At 36.1% G+C, this 22,553-nt stretch overlaps 1 protein-coding gene across 1 annotated transcript in view; it reads left to right on the top strand.

The window, feature by feature from the left end:
• The window catches only part of COG5 (component of oligomeric golgi complex 5), a 370,238-nt gene that overhangs the window by 278,393 nt on the left and 69,292 nt on the right, over window positions 1-22,553 (top strand). The window contains exons 13-14 of the mRNA XM_003268142.3: window positions 4,523-4,684; window positions 6,862-6,961. Coding sequence (XP_003268190.2) covers window positions 4,523-4,684; window positions 6,862-6,961 — 262 coding nt within the window. The remainder of the gene's footprint in view (window positions 1-4,522; window positions 4,685-6,861; window positions 6,962-22,553) is intronic.

The following is a 22,553-nucleotide window of genomic DNA, read 5'->3' as shown; positions in this document are numbered from 1 at the left end:
TCAGCCTTTGAGTAGCTGGGATTACAGGCGTGTACCACCATGCCTGGCTAATTATTTTATTTTTTGTAGTGGCGAGGTTTTGCTTTGTTGCACAGGCTGGTCTTGAACTCCTGGGCTCAAGGGATCCTCCTGCCTCAGCCTCCCAAAGTGTTGGGATTACAGGCATGAGCCACTATGTGCGGCCTCTTCAAACTATTAAACATAGTTACCATATGACCCAGCAGTTTCACTCCAGATGTATACCCAAGGGAAATAAAAACATATGTTCACATAGACATTTGTATGCAAATGTTTGTAGCAGCATTATTCCTGATAGCCAAAAGATGGAAATAACCAAATATCTGTCAACAGACAAATGGGTAAACAAAATGTGCTATATTCATACAATGAAATATTACAATTAAAATATATACAATATTAGCCATAAAAATAAAGTACTGTACATGCTGCAACATGGATGAACCTTGAAAACATTATGCTAAGTGAAAGAAGACAGTAAAACACATACACAGATACACACAGTGTATTATCCCATTCACATGCAAATCCAGAATAGCAAAATCTATAGAAACACAAAGTAGATTAGTGATCGATTGGGACTGGGGATGGAGTGAGGAAGGTGGAGTGTTAAAGATACAAGATTTCTTTTTGAGGTGATAAAATGTTCTAAAATTGACTATAGTGATGATTGCACAGATCTCTGAATATACAAAATTCATCAAATTGTGTAATTTCAGTGATTGAATTCAAGTGGTGGTATGCTATGTAAATTATATATATGAAAGTTGTCAGATTCGACATGGAGTCACTTGTGTCAAAGCCTGGCAAAATAGAGCTGGGGGAGGGTCATGAAGGGAGAGCTGTCACACATGATTTGCCTGATAACAAGAACTATCACAAGAAATTTTTCTCAACTGCAGCTTACTACACAAGTCACACAGGGACAGCTAGCCAGTTATACAAGAACATTTGCCTGACACACTATCCCACAAGCCCAATCCAAACTGCAAGGGCCTAACCATAACACTAAAATTGCAAGTCCTACCTTGCAATTTACTGACACTCACCAATCGGAACTCACCAGCTCTTATATAAGATGCTACCAGTGCCAATAAACTGTCTTTGAAAACAACTTTCATAACCTCCTCTTCCCCCAATAAACTCCAGCCTTTCTTTTGTTTTCCAAACATACCAGAGGCCACCCTGTTCTGTCTGTAGGTCCAAGATAGCAGTCCCGCTTCTTGTGTGTTATTCCCCAATAAAACCTTTTTACTTAGAGAGATGTCTTTATATATTTTTTATGCTGACATATCTTTTTCCTTTATTTTTTTAACTGACGTAATTATACGTATTTATGGTGTACAGAGTGATGCTGTGATACATGTAATGTGTAGCGATCAGATCTGTGTAAGAAGAGAATGGGATAAGAACAGATAGATTAAATTATTCTGGGAATTTTTTATTTAAAAAAAAAAGGAGTGAGGTTACCTCTTTCATTGAAATAATAAGAAAGTCACAGAGAATAGATGAAGTTGTAAGAGGGGAAAAAAAGAGAGAAGTGCCAAGTTGAGAAAGGTCATGGCCAGTGGTTTTGCTCTTAGGGTAAAACCAAGACAAAAGTCATCTATAAAGATTGAAGAGTTGCACAAGTAGAATTTTAGGTTATTACTTTGACCTTCAGTCTCTTGATTTTAAAGAGGTTTGTATAAATGTCCAGTAGAAATCATTTTTTCTCTTGAAGTACTTGGCCAGCTTAGCAGCAGATACAGAGAACATCTCAATAACATTTTCTTAGAACTTTGAAAGAAAGGTGAATTGGAAAAATCAGGGTGCTAATGAGAGCACCTTGAAATGATGGCTATGGAAAAAGGATGACATAGACATGGTGGGCTGATGGAGGCTGGAAGCAGGAAGGGGTCATGTAACAATAAGGTCAAAGAACAAGTTCTTTAGAGTAAAATATACCACCCTTATAGATATGCAAAGCCCAACATGACGTCCATCTGTTTTCTCTGATATTATCTTGTACTACCCTCCTGTTACTTGATTTGTACCTCTGGCCAACACAGCCAGGTATGGTCTCTCCTCAGGGCCTTTGTACTTGCTGTTCTTTCCTCATAGAAAGGAATTTCCCTGTAAATCTACACAATTAACTCCCTCTTTTCCTTCAGGGCCCCTCAGTAAGCCTTCCTTTGCCTCATCCTATCTAAAGTTGGATGAAAAAGGAAAAAAGATTAAACATTATTCTCTATCTTCCTTGCTTTATTTTTCTCTTAGCACTTACCATTATCATATTCCATATTTAACTTATTTTAAATTTTTATTTTTGTGTGTATCTCTCCTGTTACTGTGTAAGCTTTAAGAAGACAGGGAATTTTTTTTTTTCTTGACAGAGTCTTGCTGTGTCGCCCAGGCTGGAGTGCAGTGGCATGATCTTGGCTCACTGCACCCTTTCCTCCTGGGTTCAAGCAATTCTCCTGTCTCAATCTCCTGAGTAGCCAGGATTATAGGCACGTGCCACCATGCCACCAGGTCCGGCCGGGAATTTTTTTTTTTAAGCAAGTTCTCTACTATATTTCTGCACCTAGGAAATACTTGGCAAATATTGTAGTGACTTAATATTTTTGGAAGGAAAAATAGAGATAGAAGGTGGGGCATGTAGAAAGTTTCCTTTAAGCTTGAAGATCTTAGAGGTGGAGCAGTTCAAAGTAATGACTCAAATTTGGAAGCCCCCTAGTAAAGTCAAAAAAGGTTATTATAAATGTAGACTTTTAATATAGGACATATTTTAGAAAAGATGTTTGACACTGTAGTTACCAAGGATCTTTAACGGTAGATTTGGAGAACGGGAAAGTGTTAGTTCTTATAATTCAGTGCCAAAATTTCTGCAGAAGTGGGAAGAGGCTTCTGAGGTCAGTAGATGACATGAGTAAAAATAGTGACATTTAAATAGATGGCTTGGACTTCAACAGAGAACTGCTTCAGACACATTTAGACACTAAGTTCTTTCATGCTCCCATCATGATCTTGGTATCTTCATCTAATACAGAAATTATTATAATTAGCATTTTACCTGCCAATTTCTTCACAAGACTGTAAAGCACTCTTAATCTCTATCTTCTCAGCACTTTACAAAGTGCCTGGTGCATAGTATTCTCAGTAAATATGTGTTGAGTGAAATACTTACTGAATGAGAAAACATTAAGAGATAACTATGGAATTATGATGTTGGAGCCAAGAGCATTCTGATCTCTAGGTCGTATCGGTGGACCAGAAGGGTGAGAAAAAGAGAAAGCCAAGTTTCATATACATGAAGGAGCAGGTCAGTTGTTTTAAAGGTTAACTTTTTAGATGAAGGAAAATTTGTTGTTTATAAAAGAAAAAAGACAGTGCAAAAGCTGGTAGAAGGATTGTAAACTGGAATGATGTGAGAAGACACTGAATTAATTATAGGAGTAAGGAAACATGAAAATAATGGTTATAGACATTTGATAGTAATTGTCAAAGCAAAGTGTAAGATCAAATAGTTTGACTGCTAAATGAAAATCAGCATGAATTATTAAAGATACAGGAAGTGCAAGCAGGAAAAAAATGTTTCTCAGGTTAAGTTTGATATTGTGAAGAATATTATAAAACAAAGTAGCGTAGAACTCCACTTGGGAGTATTTACGTGATTTTAGGACTTTCATAAATACTTTTTATTTTGTCTCACTCTTGCTAGTAACACAAAAATGGAAAATGTAAAAACCTAAGTCTGTACACTTCCCTCTCAGACAGTGAGCTTTATTGGGGCGGCAGCTATGGATAGATCGGGCCAAGCTAATGGAGCATGTCTCTACAGGCTGGTTTCTCTTCTGTATGCTTTGATAACTCTGTAGGCAGGATTTGCAAGTAAAGGCATAGCCCCCATTAGCATTAATAGGATTTTACTGTTATTCTTTTAGTTTAAGGAAATAGATAATACAGTAAGTATTGGTGCATATTATTGTGCATTTATAGTGGGGACTTACATAGAAATTAAAATCTTAATATAGGCCGGGCACAGTTGCTCACACCTATAATCCCAGCACTTTGGGAGGCCAAAACGGGTGGATCACTGGAGTCAGGAGTTCGAGACCATCTTGGCCAACATGGCAAAACCCCATCTCTACTAAAAATACAAAAAATTAGCCGGGCATGGTGGTGGGCAGCTGTAATCCCAGCTACTTGGGAGGCTGAGGCAGGAGAATCGCTTGAACCCAGGAGGTAGAGGTTGCAGTGAGCCAAGATTGCGCCACTGCACTCCAGCCGGGGCAACAGAGTGAGACTGCGTCTCAAGAAAAAAAAAAAAGGTTACTATGGTACTGAATGTTTAATTATGAAATATATTAGTAAATATGTACATTGTAAAATAAATTTTCTTTTAATATAGAGTTACATTTTTATGGGAGGCGCATTTTTTAAAAAGGTATTTACAGCCTGATACAATAGCATTTAGCTCTGTGCAATTTACGTTAGTTTTTAAAAAATTTTGTTTCCACAGTCCAGAAAAGGCTTTGAAAGACTCACTACAACCCTATGAGGCTGCTTATCTATCAAAATCCTTATCTCGACTCTTCGATCCTATCAACTTGGTTTTTCCCCCGGGTGGTCGTAATCCTCCTTCCTCTGATGAACTTGATGGTATTATTAAAACTATAGCAAGGTATGTATTTTTTATATAGTGGCATGCCATAAGATGACTGCCATATTTGTTAGTGTTATATGATAGCAGTACCTTTTTAATTTATTTTCAAATTATTCAAGTAATTAGGCCCACAATTAAATTAAGAATTTTACAGTAAATGAGTGCACACATAGTAAGTACTTGAGATTCCAATTAATAAAATAATTTAAATACCTTAAATATAGTCTAAAAACAGCCTGTTATAATTATTCTGTATCTTGCCAAGGATGCAAAGTAAACCTAGCTCTTTATATCATAGTAAATTTCTTACATTACACAAGAAGTCAAATATAATAAATAATTTTATAAATTGAGAAACTAAAACATACAGGTTAATTTTTTTGTATCTTAAACTCCAGAAAATGCTTCATGGCAGAAATAGGAATATAACTTTGATTAGCTTGTGTTTGCTATTTTAAGCTTTTTAAGTGAATGTAACAGCTTTTAAGACTAAAAAGGGAAAGTATCCTAGCAGAGGTGCCACCTGAATGCCTGCAGACGATGTAATTATATACTGTTGGCTTTAGACACGTATTTAAAAGTTATCCAGACTAATTTGCAGTTGAAATTATCTCAGTTTCTGTCATGACTAACAAGTTGTGATAATAGTAGATCTGTACATTTGAGATGGACGTTTTAAGGAATAAAAAATAGTATGAGACTGAGGTCTAAATTCTTTTAAAGATTTGAAGATGGTGATTCTGAGGCGTAGAAGAGTAAGCCTAAAAAGCCACAGGTGGCCAGGCATGGTGGCTCACACCTGTAATCCCAGCACTTTGGGAGGCAGAGGTGGGTGGATCACCTGAGATCAGGAGTTCGAGACCATCCTGGTGAAACCTCATCTCTACTAAAAATATAAAAATTAGCTGCGCCTGGTGGCACACGCTTGTAACCCCAGCTACTCAGGAGGCTGAAGCATCAGAATCGCTTGAATCCAGGAGGCGAAGGCTGCAGTGAGCCGAGATCACGCCACTGCCCTCCAGCCTGGCTGACAGAGCGAGACACTGTCTCAAAAAATAAAAATAAAAAACCACATGTATAATAATATACATAAGCATATCTTTTGCTGCAAATGTACCTACAAATTGTCTAGATTGCCCAGCATCTTGGTCCTAAATCTCTCCACAATTGCCTTGACTTTCCTTCTGACTGTAGGTCTTAGTAACTTGATCTCTTTGACCTGTTTATGTAAATGTTAAAGAGGAATCTCTCCCATTCCTCTATGCAACTTGACAATGCTATAATCAAATATAATCTACAGCTGGAAGAATCATGCTTATGCTAGTGTTTAATAAAATTTAAAAGTGAACATTAACAAAATTATGTCTCAATACTATATGAAAGTGCATTTTTGTTACACGTAGTATGCACTAGTATTGTTTCAAACTCTTTCAACTTCTTTAAAAAGAGAATCTGGTAATATTTACTCTACTGCGTCAGGGACAATAATTACTTTTCTTGCTTTCCATCTGTACATGGGTTTCTATATTATTTTTAATTTCTAGTGTTCTTTCCATGGTCTTTGTAAAATACCTTTTTTTTTTTTTGGCAGTCAGATCAAATGCCCCAATTAATCCAATGTTAAAGCTGAAGCATGACAAAAAAATAGTTTAAGAATCCGAATTTTAAAAATTTGTAATTATAGTTCTGTTATGCTTTTATATTATTTAAAAAGCTACTCTATTGAAACTAGCGTGAATTGGCATAATTTCTACAGAAGCTGAGTATCTTTATATATCATGTGTAATTTATATTTTTAGCCTATGCCCCTTCAAGGTCATCATTTCCATTCAAGAGCTGTCATTTCCTTGCAGATGTCTGTGATATGCCGTGCCTCTAATTGCACTTTATCAGTATTAGCAAGAGTGCTACTTTAAAAATCTGTACACAATTTACTCCTTTAATCACAGACTGAACCCACATATGACATGCTTTTATTAATGAGAAACTGGTCATTAAGGAAGCTATCTCCAGGCACTTTTTTCGAGTGCTGAATTTAGGGGGTAAAATGAAACAATGCAACCAGTTCTTGGAAGCAGTGAAATCTATAAAAAGAATAACCACATTGATTATTGGGTTTGAGTTTTTAATCTCACTCTTTACTTTGTTGATGAACAATGTTGCTAATATTTAAAAACTGTTTTTATTTTCTCCAGTGAACTAAATGTTGCTGCTGTTGATACAAACCTCACATTAGCTGTGTCAAAAAACGTGGCAAAGACCATCCAGTTATACAGTGTAAAATCAGAGCAGCTTGTAAGTGGTTTCCTTTATCTGTAAACTTTAATCATTTTATTTAAAATTACTAACTATATAATACTTGACTAATCATAAATATTGAATTGACTATTCACTTACTTTCATTTTTACTGTAGTGAAAGTTTGTAACTTCCTGATGAATTTAAACCAGAAAAAAAATTTCTGTTAAAAAAATGGCCCTCCTACACATTGTCAATACACTTTCAGAAGACAGGCAAGTTTTACAAGGTTTCTTTTTTTAACACATGTGCCAATTAATGGGCTAATTATATATTTTTAAGTATTTAAATATTTTAAATAATTTACATAAATTATAATTATATATGATCAATCAAATTTTCCCTTTTGTGTGACCACTAACTCCATGTATCATTCATGCATGGTCACCTAGTGTGAATTTGACTTGAAGTGTTAGAAAACTGTTGGAGGAAGTAAAGTACGTAAAATTTTAGTAGAAAAATGTTTATTTATTTTTTAAAGATTCCAACCCTAGAACCTGGGAGTTTAACCCTAAAATTATTCTATTTGAAATAGCTATATGCATGCATTTAAAATAAGTACATAACTGAATCATAATCTTAATTCTATACATCAATGTTTTAAAGTTAAGTACACATATTTCACTAGTATGTATGTATGCTAATTGAAATCCAAACAAAATGAGACTTCAGTATATTTTTTTACCATTATTGATATACTAATTTTAGACAGTGTGTCAAAATCTGATTGTCTCCACTATCTTTAGAATGTTAGCTAACTACATTTTTAGTTTATCCTCTCTAACCATTCCCAATTGAAATATCATAATAAACAAAATAATCTACTTTTACCCATATCCAAGTTGTTTCAGTTTGTTCTGTGATAATTTTTAGGGTAAGTTGGTGACATACTGAAGGATTTACATAAAATGATCCTTGGAGGTAATAGTCATATTACGAGGCTTCCTTCTTTTGGTTCCCATGGATGGCCAGATTTTGTTTGCAAATATGGTACTATTTTCAGTCAATTGATCTTGTAGTCTTGACAAAATCATCTTAGAAGCATCTTTTTAAGAACTTTATTGAAAACTAACCATACAGAGATATGGAAGCTGTTTGTGGGAAATTACTATGAATTTATATTACTAATTTTTCTCTCAATCTTTGTTTAAATCTTTATTATAATGTTCACTGCTTCAAAAACATGGTTATTGCCATAAATAAAATTCAGTATTATATCTAGTATAGTGTAATTACTGACAATGCCAAGATCTGAAGATAACACCATAAGAAAGATCCAGCATGTATATAGAAAATACCTTGCATTGAGAGTAGGGAGGGACAGTGGTAATGGTAATATGTACTTCAGTTAACATAGTAATGGCAGAAGGCTTAGACGAAATCAAAATATCTGCAAACATTTGACTGAGTTGATACTGTTGATCAAATTGTCGGTGGCTGTAAATTACTTAAGCCTATCTAACGTACTTGCAGTGTTGAAGGCTAACAGAAAATCATTGACATGTTTTGGTTTTTAATTGGATTATTTCTTTTTTTATTAAAAATAGTTTTATGTTTCAACTTTCATTTTGAAGTGTATAAGGGAAGCTTAAGCATTAAATAAGATTATAAAAAGCATCATATGCGTAATTTTTTAAAATATATTATTGACTAATGTCTTAAGTAACAACTTGCTGTTAATGTTCGTTTCTTGGCATTTGATAACTCTACTACCCCTCTGTGTGTTAAAATTATACCTGTTTTGTTCTTTAATCTTTACAAATATTCCTATTCTTTTAGAATAATTTGACTGAAAACATTTAGAGGAAAATAGCCAAATTGTAAGTCTTTAGTGGAAGAAAGACTTGAAACAGATTTTTGAATTGAATAACTACTCTGCCTATAAATGGAAATGTTGACTTGAGATTTGGTATGAAAACTATATCAATGAGTGGGAGATTATTTTCAAAGATGAAAAATTTAAGCTTCCAGTCCACAAGATTAAGAAATGACAGAATCTGTTGTTTCCTGACTTTTTAATGATTGCCATTCTGACTGGCATGAGATGGTATCTCATTGTGGTTTTGATTTGCATTTCTCTAATGACCAGTGATGATGAGCTTTTTTTCACGTTTGTTGGCTGCATACATGTCTTCTTTTGAGAAGTGTCTGTTCAGATCCTTTACCTGCTTTTTGTTGGGGTTGTTTGTTTTTCTCTTGTAAATTTGTTTAAGTTCTTTGTAGGTTCTGGGTATTATCCCTTTGTCAGATGGATAGATTGCAAAACTTTTCTCCCATTCTGTAGGTTGCCTGTGCACTCTGATGATAGTTTCTTTTGCTATGCAGAAGCTCTTTAGTTTAATTAGATCCCATTTGTCAATTTTGGCTTTTGTTGCCATTGCTTTTGGTGTTTTAGTCATGAAGTCTTTGCCCATGCCTATGTCCTGAATGGTATTGCCTAGGTTTTCTTCTAGGGCTTTTATGATTTTAGGTCTTACGTTTAAGTCTTTAATCCATCTTGAGTTAATTTTTGTATAAGGGGTAAGGAAGGGGTCTAGTTTCAGTTTTCTGCATATGGCTAGCCAGTTTTCCCAACACCATTTATTAAATAGGGAATCCTTTCCCTATTGCTTGTTTTTGTCAGGTTTGTGAAAGATCAGATGGTTGTAGATGTGTGACGTTATTTCTGCAGCCATAAAAAAAGATGAGTTAATGTCCTTTGCAGGGACATGGATGAAGCTGGAAACCATCATTCTCAGCAAACTAACACAGGAACAGAAAACCAAACACTGCATATTCTCACTCATAAGTGAGAGTTGACCAATGAGAACACGTGGACACAGAGAGGGGAACATCACACACCGGGGCCTGTTGGTGGGTGGGAGGCTAGGGGAGGGATAGCGTTAGGAGAAATACCTAATGTAGATGATGGGTTGAGGGGTGCAGCAAACCACCATGGCACGTGTATACCTATGTAACAAATCTGCACGTTCTGCACATGTATCCCAGAACTTAAAGTATAATAAAAAAAGAACAGAACAGAAATGAAGGAAAGAAGGAAGGAAGGGAAGGAGGGAGGGAGGGAGGGAAGAAAGGAAGAGAAATCAGATCATTAATAGAATGTTCAAGCAGTGAGATAAAGGAAAGCTAGAATTTTAAAGATGAGCATGTTTTCAGAAAGAGTGACTTGCAAATACAACCTGAAATGTACATCGAGCAGCTTTTCAGAATCTGAAATGTATTTCCCTAAAGATTAGTTATAGAAGTTTCTTGGCTACTGAAACGTTTTAGTATACTTAATTATAGCTTTAATTCATATCAAGAGAAAGACTTATAAAAGGATTTTTCAAGCTGATTTTTAATATTCTGGGATATAGTAGATTATAACATTAAATTATATGTAAGTGCATTATATACTTACAATAATACATCTGAAATTATTTTTATGATTACATATTTTTTTCCCTAAGGCTTTTCTGTTACTAATCACCAAAGGTATGTGTTATACAAACCTAAATCTCTATAAGGATAAATCCTTCAGTCCTTCTGAATCCCAAGCTGTACCAGAGAATTTATTTTTAAGAGTGAGGTTGGGCCACAAAAGTAACTACCATCATTAACCTTTATAGTGAATCAGAAATTGTACCAAGCCATTTATGTATATTATTTCATTTATTTCACAGCAGTCCTATGAAATGAAAGTATTACTCTCCACCACTACAAAATGTAGAAATTGAAGCTGAGAACATTTAATAGCATGAGTAATATAGACTACTAAAATTAGAATGCCTGGGAGCAGGTGTTGGCACTAGCATTCAAATCCAGACCAGACTGTAAAACAAGCTTGTCCAACTCGCCTTATTTTTCACTGTTGTTGTTCTCTTGTGTTTTTTAGGCTTTTAGCAGCCTGAAGCCATGGTTTTTAGTTTCTATCTCTAGTGCTAAGCAGAAACGTATAATGAGTAAGGGGCTTTACTGACCTAACCAGAAACAGAAACTAAGAACCCATGACTGTATTCTCTCCCATGTTCACCTCTGCACCAACCTTTAATACTTTATTTCTGATCTGTAGCTTGTATATAAACATAACATCTTTTTTATTTAAGAAAAGTTACATTGTGTTATACGTATTGTTTTGTGAATTGCTCAGTCATTTTACAATATATCAAGATCTTTATTTACTGTGTTAATACATGCATAATGTATTTTATTTATGTGTAGAATAGTTTATGTTACTTCTGTGCTCTTAGTGTATAGTTAAATGATTTCATAGTTTAATTTTGAAATAATAGGGATTTAGCATTGAGGCTTCACATCTGAGTTCTAAGCAATAGGATTTAGTTCCTCCAATATGTATTTAACTTAGTATGGGTCATGTGAATATCAGCTTTCTAGATGCTCTTTTGTAAAAATGAGATCAAGGTTTTTTAGATTTTCATTTAAAAATTCTTATTTGTCTTGACAGCAATCGTGAGGTTATAATTAATTTACTAAGAATTTTATGTTTCAAATACACACATACCTATAGGTGTAATATCATAATATTTTATGATTAAACTGAACAAATTATTTAATGGTGATATATTGGGGATTTGTATAGTCTGAAATGTGACCTTTAGAAGAAAAGGTCACTAGACTGTACAGTGGAAAGTTTGGGGTTTTTTGTTTGTTTTTGAGATGGTCTCACTCTGTTGCCCAGCCTGAAGTACAGTGGGATGATCATCGCTCCTTGCAACCTCTGCCTCCCAGGCTCAAGGTATCCTCCTGCTTCAGCCTCTGGGCATGCCAGTATGCCTAACTAATTTTCTTATTTTTTGTAGCGATGGTTGGGGGAGGTCTCGCCACATTGCTCAGGCTGGTCTCAAACTCCTGGGCTCAAACGATCCATAGCCTTGGCCTTCTGAAGTACTGGGATTACAGGTGTGAGCCACTGTGCCTAGCCACAATGGAAAGTTTGAATTAGTGTTTTTCTTATCCTCTGTGTGTTAAAAGGAAACTAAAATATTAGTACATAAGGGAACTGTTGTGGCACCTTTAAAATTTATAGGCTTGTAAACTTTTTTGATATCAACTTTGGAGGCAAATATATTAATAAGTATCCCTTTTAAAAACTGAAGAGTATTTTCCAACAGTAACCATTATTTGATGGTTTCAGGGAATGGCATCTAGAATCTTAGTGTAAATGGCAAATGTTATGAACTGTGAGAAAGGAGATTGGCATTTAATTAAGTTGCAGACCATTTGAAACAATAATAGGAATGACATTTAAGGGGAGGTCTCAACTTCAATGCAGATCAGTAGCTATGTATGAGGTCAATAGTTCTAGACACTAAGGTTTTATTTTAAGGCTTTGTAAATATACACTTTATTCTTTATATAATTTCGTAAGTTGGAGACTTGACGTTCCTATGATGGAAAAAAACATACATGTGTGATATTTAAATGGTATAGAGACATATGAGCTCAAATATGAGTTCAATTTTTTTGTTTTTTTTTTTTTTTTAAGTTTTAAAAGCATTGGCCAGGTATGGTGGCTCATGCCTATAATCCCAGCACTTTGGGAGGCTGAGGTGGGCGGATCACTTGAGGTCAGAAGTTCAAGACCAGCCTGACCAAAAATGATGAAACCTCATCTCTACTAAAAGTACAAAAATTAGTCAGATGTGGTGGCGCGCCAGGAGAATCGCGTGAAACCAGGAGGCGGAGATTGCAGTGAGCTTAACTTGCACCACTGCACTCAAGCCTGGGCGACAGACCGAGACTCCATCTCAAAATAAATAAATAAAAGTATTATTTAATGGAGATTTTAATGCCATCTACATGGATTGTCACCCCATATATTATTATATGGTAATAGCTTATGTTGTTAATATACAAAAAATAAAAGATCAAAGGAAATATGAAATCACTTGGAAGAGTTTTTATATTATGTGCAAACAGATGAAACAAATCAGTAGTGCCTTTTTGACCAAATGCACTTTCTCTGTGATACAAACACACCAATCCCTTTAGGTTACCTAGCTAGCCTCTTGATACTTTTTTTTTTTTTTTTTAAAGAGATGGGGGTCTCACTGTGTTGGCCAGGTTGGTCTTAAACTCTTGGCCTCAAGCAACCTCCCACCTCGGCCTCCCCGAGTGAGCCACTGCGCCTGGCTCTCTTGATCCTTTAGATAGCCTGGCACTCTTTGTTACCTCTCTTCTTACGTTGGACTATTTTAGGATTACTTCATCCTTTCTTCAAGATAGCTTTCTGGCCTGACACACTGGCTATACCTATAATCCTAGCACTTTCAGAGTTCGAGATAGAAGGATTGCTTGAGCCCAGTAGTCCAAGACTAGCTGGGGCAACATAGTAAGACACTGTGTCTACAAAAACAGAAGAAAAAAAGATAGCTTTCTGACTTGCTTTTCAGACCTGTAAGAGCTTGATTTTCTGGGGGCTGTGGCAAGTCAATACTAGACGAACTGTCAGGACTAAGGGTCAGTAGATAAAATTGAAAACAGAGAGCAATGACAAATAATACTTTCAAGAGAAGGTAAAAAATTTGAAATTGTTAGTTAAAGCAGGTCGAAGTCTGTATTAGTTACCTGTTGTCATAAGAATGCCATGTAACCAACAACAGCTGTTGGCATGGGTGACACACAGCATTTATTGCTCATGCTTCTCGGGTCATATGGGGTGCTAGCTAGGTGGCTTTACTGAGGTTGGCTGGGTTTACTCACAAGACTGGCTGGCTGCTGTTCTAGGCTGGCCTTAACCATATTAAACTCTGCTCTATTATACGTATCTCTAGTCCTGCAGCAGCCTATCCTGGGCCTGATCTCATGGTGAAGATGGGGCACAGGAGAGAAAATATTCCCATAAGTCTCACTCACCAAAACAACCCCTCCACAGTGCAAAATTAAATAGCAAAGAATGTAGACACAAAGGGGGTGAAGAGTTGGGACGAATTGTGTCATCTATCATAAAGCCAAATTGAGAGCATGCAACAATGAAAAAAGAGAGCTCGTGAACTTTTTTAATTTTAATTTTTAATATTTAGAGACAGGGTATCGCTATGTTGCCAGACTGTTGTGCAGGGAATATTCACAGGTGCGACCAACGTTCTCTAAAGCCCCAAACTCCTAGGCTCAAGCAATCCTCCTGCCTCAGCCTCTCAAGCAGCTGGAACTACAGGCAACTCCACCACACCTGGCTGAGCTTTTATTTTTATTCCCAAGGATGTACACTCCCTACTTGAATCCTAATGATGTGTTTTTGTTAAATTTTATGTCATTTGACACCACCTTCACTGCCAAGGAAGAGAGAAATTCATTGCTATGGTAATTTACTTCATGATTTCAGTTAATGTTAATATTACTATAAAAATCATGAGCCTTTTTCCTATATGGCTTTTAAATTATATATGTTGACCTCTTGTCACATTTTCTAATCTTTATTGCCCTAAACCTCTTCTCATTACCACAGGCATATAATATTCAAACATTTTCCCTTTTCTATTTTTTTATCTTTCTCATTTAAAAATTTTTTTTCTTCATTCCAGAATATGAAGTTTTTTTAGTCTCTGAGTAAATGGAATCCTCCACACCCACCCTAGAAAATATTAGTATTAGAAGTTTGAGAAGAAATTGAGCAATTGAATCTTGAATTCAATTGAGCAATTGAATAACTTTTTACTTGCCATGTTATCACTTCAATACCGTCAAGAAGATTTTTGAAATTTGTTATTTAGTTTTTCCAGATGTTTTCATTGAGAGGATTGGTCAATTACATAGTCAATTTTTTACTGGGATTGGAAGTCCTAACACTATAGAGCTTTTATATCTGTTGAAGCATATTAGTGATCAAGTAGAGCTTTTAATCTTACCCTTTTCCAAGGTATGGACTATAATTTAATTCCTTCATGTGTGCTTAAAAATTAACAGTATTTGAAATTATATTTCTGGGAGATAAAATTGCTAACACTTAGTCAAGGTTAGGCTGTGGTTTACTCAGAGCACCCTCCTTCCTAGCGTACACCCACATACAAATACATATCACATTAAAGATATAGCTGTAGTCATAATAAGATCTAAAGAAAACCTGCATTTACTGCCCAGGGCCACTATAGGTATCAACCTAGTGTGACAAAGAGCAAGGTTGCCTTGCAAATGGAACTAAGGCCAAAACATGCTCAGGAACTACATCTGCAGTATCCCATTGTGACACCAGCTACCGGCATTAGATAGGGTTCTGAACTGGAGACCTGTAGTAATGGTATGAAGGGAGGCATGATTAATGGGGCAACTGTAACTACCCCTCCCCCAACACACGTATTAGGCACAAACCCAGAATGAGGGAGAAGACTTCCTTTTAAAAATTAGGATGCAAACTTAAACTCTGCATTTGAGTATAAGCAAGCTTGTTTGAATCTTAGAAGCTATGGATTGTCTTTGATTATCCTTTGCTATATCAGACATGTAGCACACTTTTGAGCAGCTTTTACTCAACTCACTAGTATTAAGTTGTGCTAGTTTAGAGTACTTTCTGAGACATATCTAAAAGCAAAATCGGTGACATGGAAAGATTCTCACTGTAACAGGAATTAAGAAAAATCCTCTTTATCTCTTAGAAAATCTTAGCATATTCAATATCTTAGGGCAGGAATTGATAATCTAGCAATGGGAATGGGTTTAGGGTATCTGTGGATCCCAGGAAATTATAAAACTTATAAAACATAATTCCATTTGCAAGTTTTATGAAAACAAAAATATTTCTCAAAATATTTTTGAAATTGTGAACCCCATGTATCTGAGACAGGTCTCAGTTAATTTAGAAAGTTTATTTTGCCAAGGTTGAGGACTTGCAGAGACACAACCTCAGGAGGTCCTGATGACACCTGCCCAAGGTGGTCAGAGCACAGTTTGATTTTATACATTTTAGGGAGTCATGAGACATCAATCAACATATGTAAGATGAACATTGGTTCCATCCGGAAAGGTGGGACAACTCAAAGCGGGGAGGGGGCTTCCAGATCACAGGTAGATAAGCAATAAATCGTTGCGTTCTTTTGAGTTTCTGAATAGCCTCTCCAAAGGAGACAATCAGATATACATTTATCTCAGTGAGCAGAGGGGTGACTCTGAATAGAATGGGAGGCAGGTTTGTCATAAGCAGTTCCCAGCTTGACTCTTCCCTTTAGCTTAGTGATTTGGGGGCCCCAACATTTATTTTCCTTTCACAGAATTTTTCTGGGAGAATGCTCTAACAGATTTTAAAGAGGCCTGTGATTCTTCCTCCCCAAATAACTGATAGATACCTGGAAAATCCCCCAGGTATTTGGAAGTTAAACAGCAAACATTTAAATGAGCTACAGGCCAAAGAGGGATATTTTTAAAAAATATTTCAAACTAAATAAAAATGAAAATAGAACAAATGTATTGGCATTTGTAGGATGCAGCTAACTCAGCAAAATTCAAATCATTAAATACTTTTATTGGGGAGGAAAAAAGATCTCAATCAAGGATCTAATCTTTTATCTTAAGAAACTAAAAAGAGGGGAAAAAAAGGGCAAATTAAACCCATAACACATAGTAAGAAGGAAATAATAAAGATGAGAGCAGAAAACATCAAATTAAAAACAAAAAACCAATAGAGAACATGATTAAAGCCAAAAGCATATTCTAGAATTATGATTCTTAGTAAAATCATTGTATACAAGGGATCGCTGAAAACCAACTATTTCTATCTACCAGCTACAAACAGAAAATAGAATTTACTTTATAAAAGGCTATTTACAGTGGCAGCAGAAAATACCGAATTCCAGAATTTGATATTTTCAAGTTCTAGGAATAATTTGACAAAATATGGGCACGATTTTACACTGAAAACTGTAAGTTATATTGAGAGAAATTGAAGAAGAATTTTTTAAATGATGGTATATATACTATGCATGTATTAGATGACTCAGTATTGTAAGGGGGTTGATTCTTCTGAAAGTGATCTATAGATTTGATGTAATTCCAATAAAAATTCTAACTTTAAAAAATTTGATCAATTGATTGTTAAATTTTTATGGAAATGCAGAAGTGTCAAGAATAACCAAGACACTTGTTTCAGGAGATGGAGTCTTGCTCTGTTGCCCCAGGCGAGATGCAATGTCATGGTCCTTGCTCACTGCAGCCCGGAACTCCTGGGCTCAAGGGATCCTTCTGCCTCAGCCTCCCTAGTAGCTGAGATTTCAGGCATGAGTTACCACACCTGGCAATCAAGACAGTTTTTTTAAGAAGAGGAACAATGCAGAGCGATTTGCTCTACTAGATAAGAAGACCCATAAAGTTATAGTAAAGGCCAGGTGTGGTGTCTCACGCCTATAAATCCCAGCAAACTTTGGGAGGCTGAGGAGGGAGAATCACTTGAGATCAGGAGTTAGAGAACAGCCTGGGTAATTGAGTGAGATCCCATCTCTACAAAAAAAAAAAAAGTTCTAGTTAAGATAATGAAGTATAAAGTATTAGCACAAGTATAGAAAAATGGAAGATTGAAAGAGAAACAGTCCCACACGTATACAGTCACAGTATATTAAAATTCACAGTGAACAATTAATTTTACCAAACAGCCAGTTTTCTCCAGTTTAAACATCAACTGCCTAAAATAACATTACCAAAACTAAATGTAGTATATATTTTGGAAGTTTGGAGAAAATGAAGGAGTAAAGGGGTGTGTGTGTGTGTGTGTGTGTGTGTGTATGTTTGTGTGTGTGTGTGTGTAACATCTTTCTTTTCTTGGGTCTAGATTTTTTATGTTCACTTTTGGTAATTCAAAACATATGTGAGGCTGGGTGACATGGCTCACGCCTGTAATCCCAGCACTTTGAGAGGCCAAGGCAGGTGGATCGCTTGAGCCATGGAGTTCAAGACCAGCTTGGGCAACATGCGAAACCCCATCTCTACTGAAATACCAAAATTAGCAGGATGTGGTGGCACATATCTGATGTCCCAGATACTTGGGAAGCTGAGGCAGGAAGGATCACTCGAGCCCAGAAGGTGGAGGCTGTAGCAAACCAAGATCGTGGCCACTGCACTCCAGCCAGAGTAATAGAAGGAGATCTTGTCTCAAAAAAAAAAAAAAAAAAAAAAGCACATGTGAGTACTATCTTTGCTAAGAACCGGAGAGAGAACATTTTGAAAAATTTTATGCCTATCAGTTCTGTTTCGATTTTTACCATATGCAAGATTTTACAAGAAGGAATAATTTGATTAGTATTCAGAGGGACTGTTCACAATGAATGGGACTGAAGAGGCAAGTCCAAGTGCCTAAAAAGGCAATAGCAGCCTGGCAATTACTGAAGCATTGTGTGTTCTGGACTTTGGTTATACCGCCATAAAGTGATACCTTCAACCCCAGATCCTCTTGCTCATCAGCCTGGACTCTCGAATACTGACAGACTTAAAACTGATTAAATGCTCTTGCTTTTCCAGAATTCCTTGTGACCCAGTATGACATCCTTGAAACTATGTAACCTTAATCCTAGATCCTGCCAGCTCTAGCAGGCTATAGTAAGGGCTTTGGCCTTCACTCAGAATGAGAGGGAAGCTATTTAATGGTTGAATGCAGAAGGAGGAAATCTAATGCAAAAAGGAAGGATTAGAATGCAGGAAGTAATAGTAAGTAGCAAGCACAAAACATTGATAAACATGTAGGTAAATCTAATCTTTAATTGCATAAAATAAGAAATAATAGTGACTAATATGGAACATAGAAGTAAGATGGAACTAAAATACAAGTCCACATTAAGGTATAAAATGAGGAAAGAGTGATGGATTTTAAAGCGTTTTAAAATGCATGTCATTGTTCAGAAGGATTGTAAAGCCATAGATACATTCACTTAAGTTGAATATAATTTTTTTTTTTTTTTTGAGACAGAGTCTTGCTTTGTCACCCAGGCTGGAGTGCAGTGGCACAATCTTGGCTCACTGCAAGCTCCGCCTCCCGGGTTCACGCCATTGTCCTGCCTCAGCCTCCCGAGTAGCTGGGACTACAGGCATCCGCCACCACACCCGGCTAATTTTTTGTATTTTTAGTAGAGACGGGGTATCACCAAGTTAGCCAGGATGGTCTCAATCTCGTGACCTCGTGATCCCCCTGCCTCGGCCTCCCAAAGTGCTGGGATTACAGGCGTGAGCCACCGCGCCCGGCCTAAATTGAATATAATATTAACAATTTAATTATGACTACTGAAAGAATAGAAATAGAATATATAACTTAGAATTAAGTTAATGGAAAAGGGTAAAAAAGGAAACTATCAGTTGAGTAAAAGGCTGAAAAATATACAGAAACAAAAGAAGCAAAAATTGAATCATGACAAATAAGAGAAAGTTTATAATAAGGTAGTAAAATAATTCCAACATGTACATCACTGATCACAATAAATATAAATATATTAAACTGGCCACTGCCACTTTTCAATTTGCATAGAATCAATGGCTGAATTCACCTTTGTGTGACATACCTAAAATACAAGGACAGATAAGGGATGAAAGTAAAGGAATGGAGAAAAAATATTTCAGGCAAATACTAATCAGAAGAATGCTGACATAACGATATTAACATTAGACAGAATAGACTTTAAGTCAAAAAGCATTATTAGGGATTGTGAAGGTCACATATTGAGAAAAGGAACAATTTACTAGGAAGGCAAAGAATTATGATACACCTTACAAGACAGCCTCAGACTAATAAAGCACAAGTGGATAGAATTATAGAGAGAAATGGACAAATCCACTATCAAAATGAGAGACTGTGGTGGGGAAGAGGGTCAGTCAAGCCACATTGGAATTACATCCTTTAAAACTACTTCTCTTGAGATGCTTTCTCAAACAGTTATAGCCATTTATGGCAAACACAATCATAGAATGACAAATAAAATAGTGACATGTTTTGCAAACTGAATTCCTGCTTTCAATCAGGTAATGAACCTTTTTTCCTGGTTTTACATTATAAACATTAATATTAAAACCAATATACAGAAAGAACCTAATTAACTTGGAGTTCATTAATACACTTTTTTATTATTAGGACTTTAGCTGAACTGAATATTATTGTTGGACTATATATAAAGAATTTCTTAGGCCAGGCGCAGTGGCTCACGCCTGTAATCCCTGCACTTTGGGAGGCCGAGGCAGGCGGATCACCTGAGTTGGGGAGTTCGAGACCAGCTTGACCAACATGGAGAAACCCCGTCTGTGCTAAAACTACAAAATTAGCCAGGCGTGGTGGTATATGCTTGTAATCTCAGCTACTAAGGAGGCTGAGGCAAGAAAATCGCTTGAACCTGGGAGGCAGAGGTTGCGGTGAGCCGAGATCGTGCCATTGCACTTCAGCCTGGGCAACAAGAGCGAAACTCCATCTCAAAAAAACAACAAAAAGAATTTATTACGAAAAGTAATAATGCATGTAAGATTATAGATTTAATTACATTTTTTAAATTATTTCTTAAAAATAGGGGTGGGGATCTCACTATGTTGTTCAGGCTGGTCTCGAACTCCTGGCCTCAAGCAATCCTCCCACCTCAACCTTCCAAAGTGCTGGGATTACAGGTGTAAGCCACCATGCCAGGCCCTTACCCCAATTATTTTTTTTAAATTGTATTGATTAATTAGGCCTTAATACTAGGAAGCTGGGATTTTAGTTATTCTGTATCCCTCAAAGTAATAAACTGTCATTCTTTTTTGAAATTCTGTAGTTTGAAGTTTAGTTTGTACTATAATCAAATTACTATAAATCAAAGAAGCCTTATTCTCTACATTTCATGTAGATATGAAGCATTGTTTAAGTTGTTAATAAATTACTTACAGTATTCATTAGTGGAAAGTGGGAAAAGCTCAGCATACCTGAAAGTGAACAGTTCTTTCTTTTTCAAATAATTAAAAATATGCAGACTTATGACTCTAAATTTAATTAATAAGGCCAGTGTTTAGGTCATGGGTAGGTAGAAATTCTGTCTGCTGTTCAAAAGCTTAAGACCCTTTCAGGAAAAAGAAAAGCTCTTAGAGAGGATAATAGATTTGATTAGATGATTTCATTCTTAGCAAATTGTGTTTGCATTTCTTATCCCCTGTATTGCCAGGTGGAGATTTTGACAGGAGCATGGGAAATCTAGAGAAGGTTAATGAGAAAGTTAGGTTGAGAAAGGGGCTTTGTGTAGTAGGAATTGGTGGTGTTTGAGCAACAGAGCTTTGAGTTACAAAGCTGTATTTCATTCCTGTGTGTTGTTCATGCTCATCTCTCATGCATAAACAAGACATGATTTTGTTTCTTACTTTTTGGTTATAAACTGTTCAAACCGGATCCCATCTCAAGTTATCATCTCTTTAATAACAGATTTGTGTGAAGATTTAGCCTGATGTTAAGATACAACATTACCATTGAATCTTTTCTATGGTTCAATTATACCTGTCTTTATTTTGTAAATAGCTATTTAAAAACCTCTTTTTAAAATTAAGTTGTCGAATATTTGATAAATTTAACAGTCCGGGATATAACTAAGAACCAAGAAGGCAATGAAATCCTTCTCTGAACTGCTAGAATTAATGTTACAGTGTCCATATACTAAAGCACACACACATAACTCATAGGAAAGTCTCCCGGCTTTAACATGGTTGGTCCTCTGGTTTCCCACTTCAAAGCAAGTTAGACCAAGATGAGGGAAGAATATCAAAAAAAGATCAAAAAAGAGAAAGTTTACACCTTAGGAATAAGGGAAGGACTCGTAAAATCACCAAAATTTAAAGAAGAATAGGAAACACCAAATATTAAAAGAGGTAGTAATCTAAGTTTGTTTAATGAGTGAAGGGGAATGCAGCTATGTATACCCTCTAAGCTTGGTTGGATAAAGTCACTAAAAGCAGAGAAGAGATTTAACAGCATGAAAACATTGCTCAAACACTTGTGAACATTTACAATGGTTAACCTAAGTAGAATTTGCCTTCTTCAGGTACATGTTCTGTGTATCTTATTTATGAAACCAGAAAAGTATGACATACGCTGTGAGAATATTTTCTTGAAAATATTTTCTGATAGTTTTAGCAGTCAAGAAAATTAGTTTCGTTTATTATCAAAATTTAGTTAGATTGATGTGCTGGGAAAGTGACAAATAGCTGTGTAAACCTACAGGTTTGTCCTTCACTATACATTTTCAAAAACATACCCTAACCCTGGATTCCACATAAAATATAATTTGTAATGTATTACAAACTCTCTCACACACGTGTGTGTGTGTGTGTGTGTATTATTATTATTTGGAGACAGGGTCTCTCTGTCACCCAGGCTGGAGTGCAGTGATATAGTCACAGCTCACTGCAGCCTTGACCTCCTGGGGTCAAAAGATCCTGCCTCAGCCTCCTGAGGACCTGGGACCATAGTCAAGAAACACTATGCCCAGCTAATTTTTTCATTTTTTGTAGAGACAAGGTCTCACTATGTTGCTCAGGTTGGTCTCAAACTCCTGAGCTCAAGCGATCCTCCCACTCCAGCCTCCTAAAGTGCTGGCATTACAGGCGTGAGCCACCATGCCCAGCCTATACAAACTATATTTGGCCTGAAGGATCTTTGATAATTTAATTGTGAGCAC

This window comes from Nomascus leucogenys, chromosome 13 (genome assembly GCF_006542625.1).
Source record: "Nomascus leucogenys isolate Asia chromosome 13, Asia_NLE_v1, whole genome shotgun sequence".
In the NCBI taxonomy this organism is placed as follows: domain Eukaryota; kingdom Metazoa; phylum Chordata; class Mammalia; order Primates; family Hylobatidae; genus Nomascus; species Nomascus leucogenys.
The sequence above is the reverse complement of the archived record's forward strand: the minus strand, read 5'-3'. Positions and strand labels throughout refer to the sequence as shown.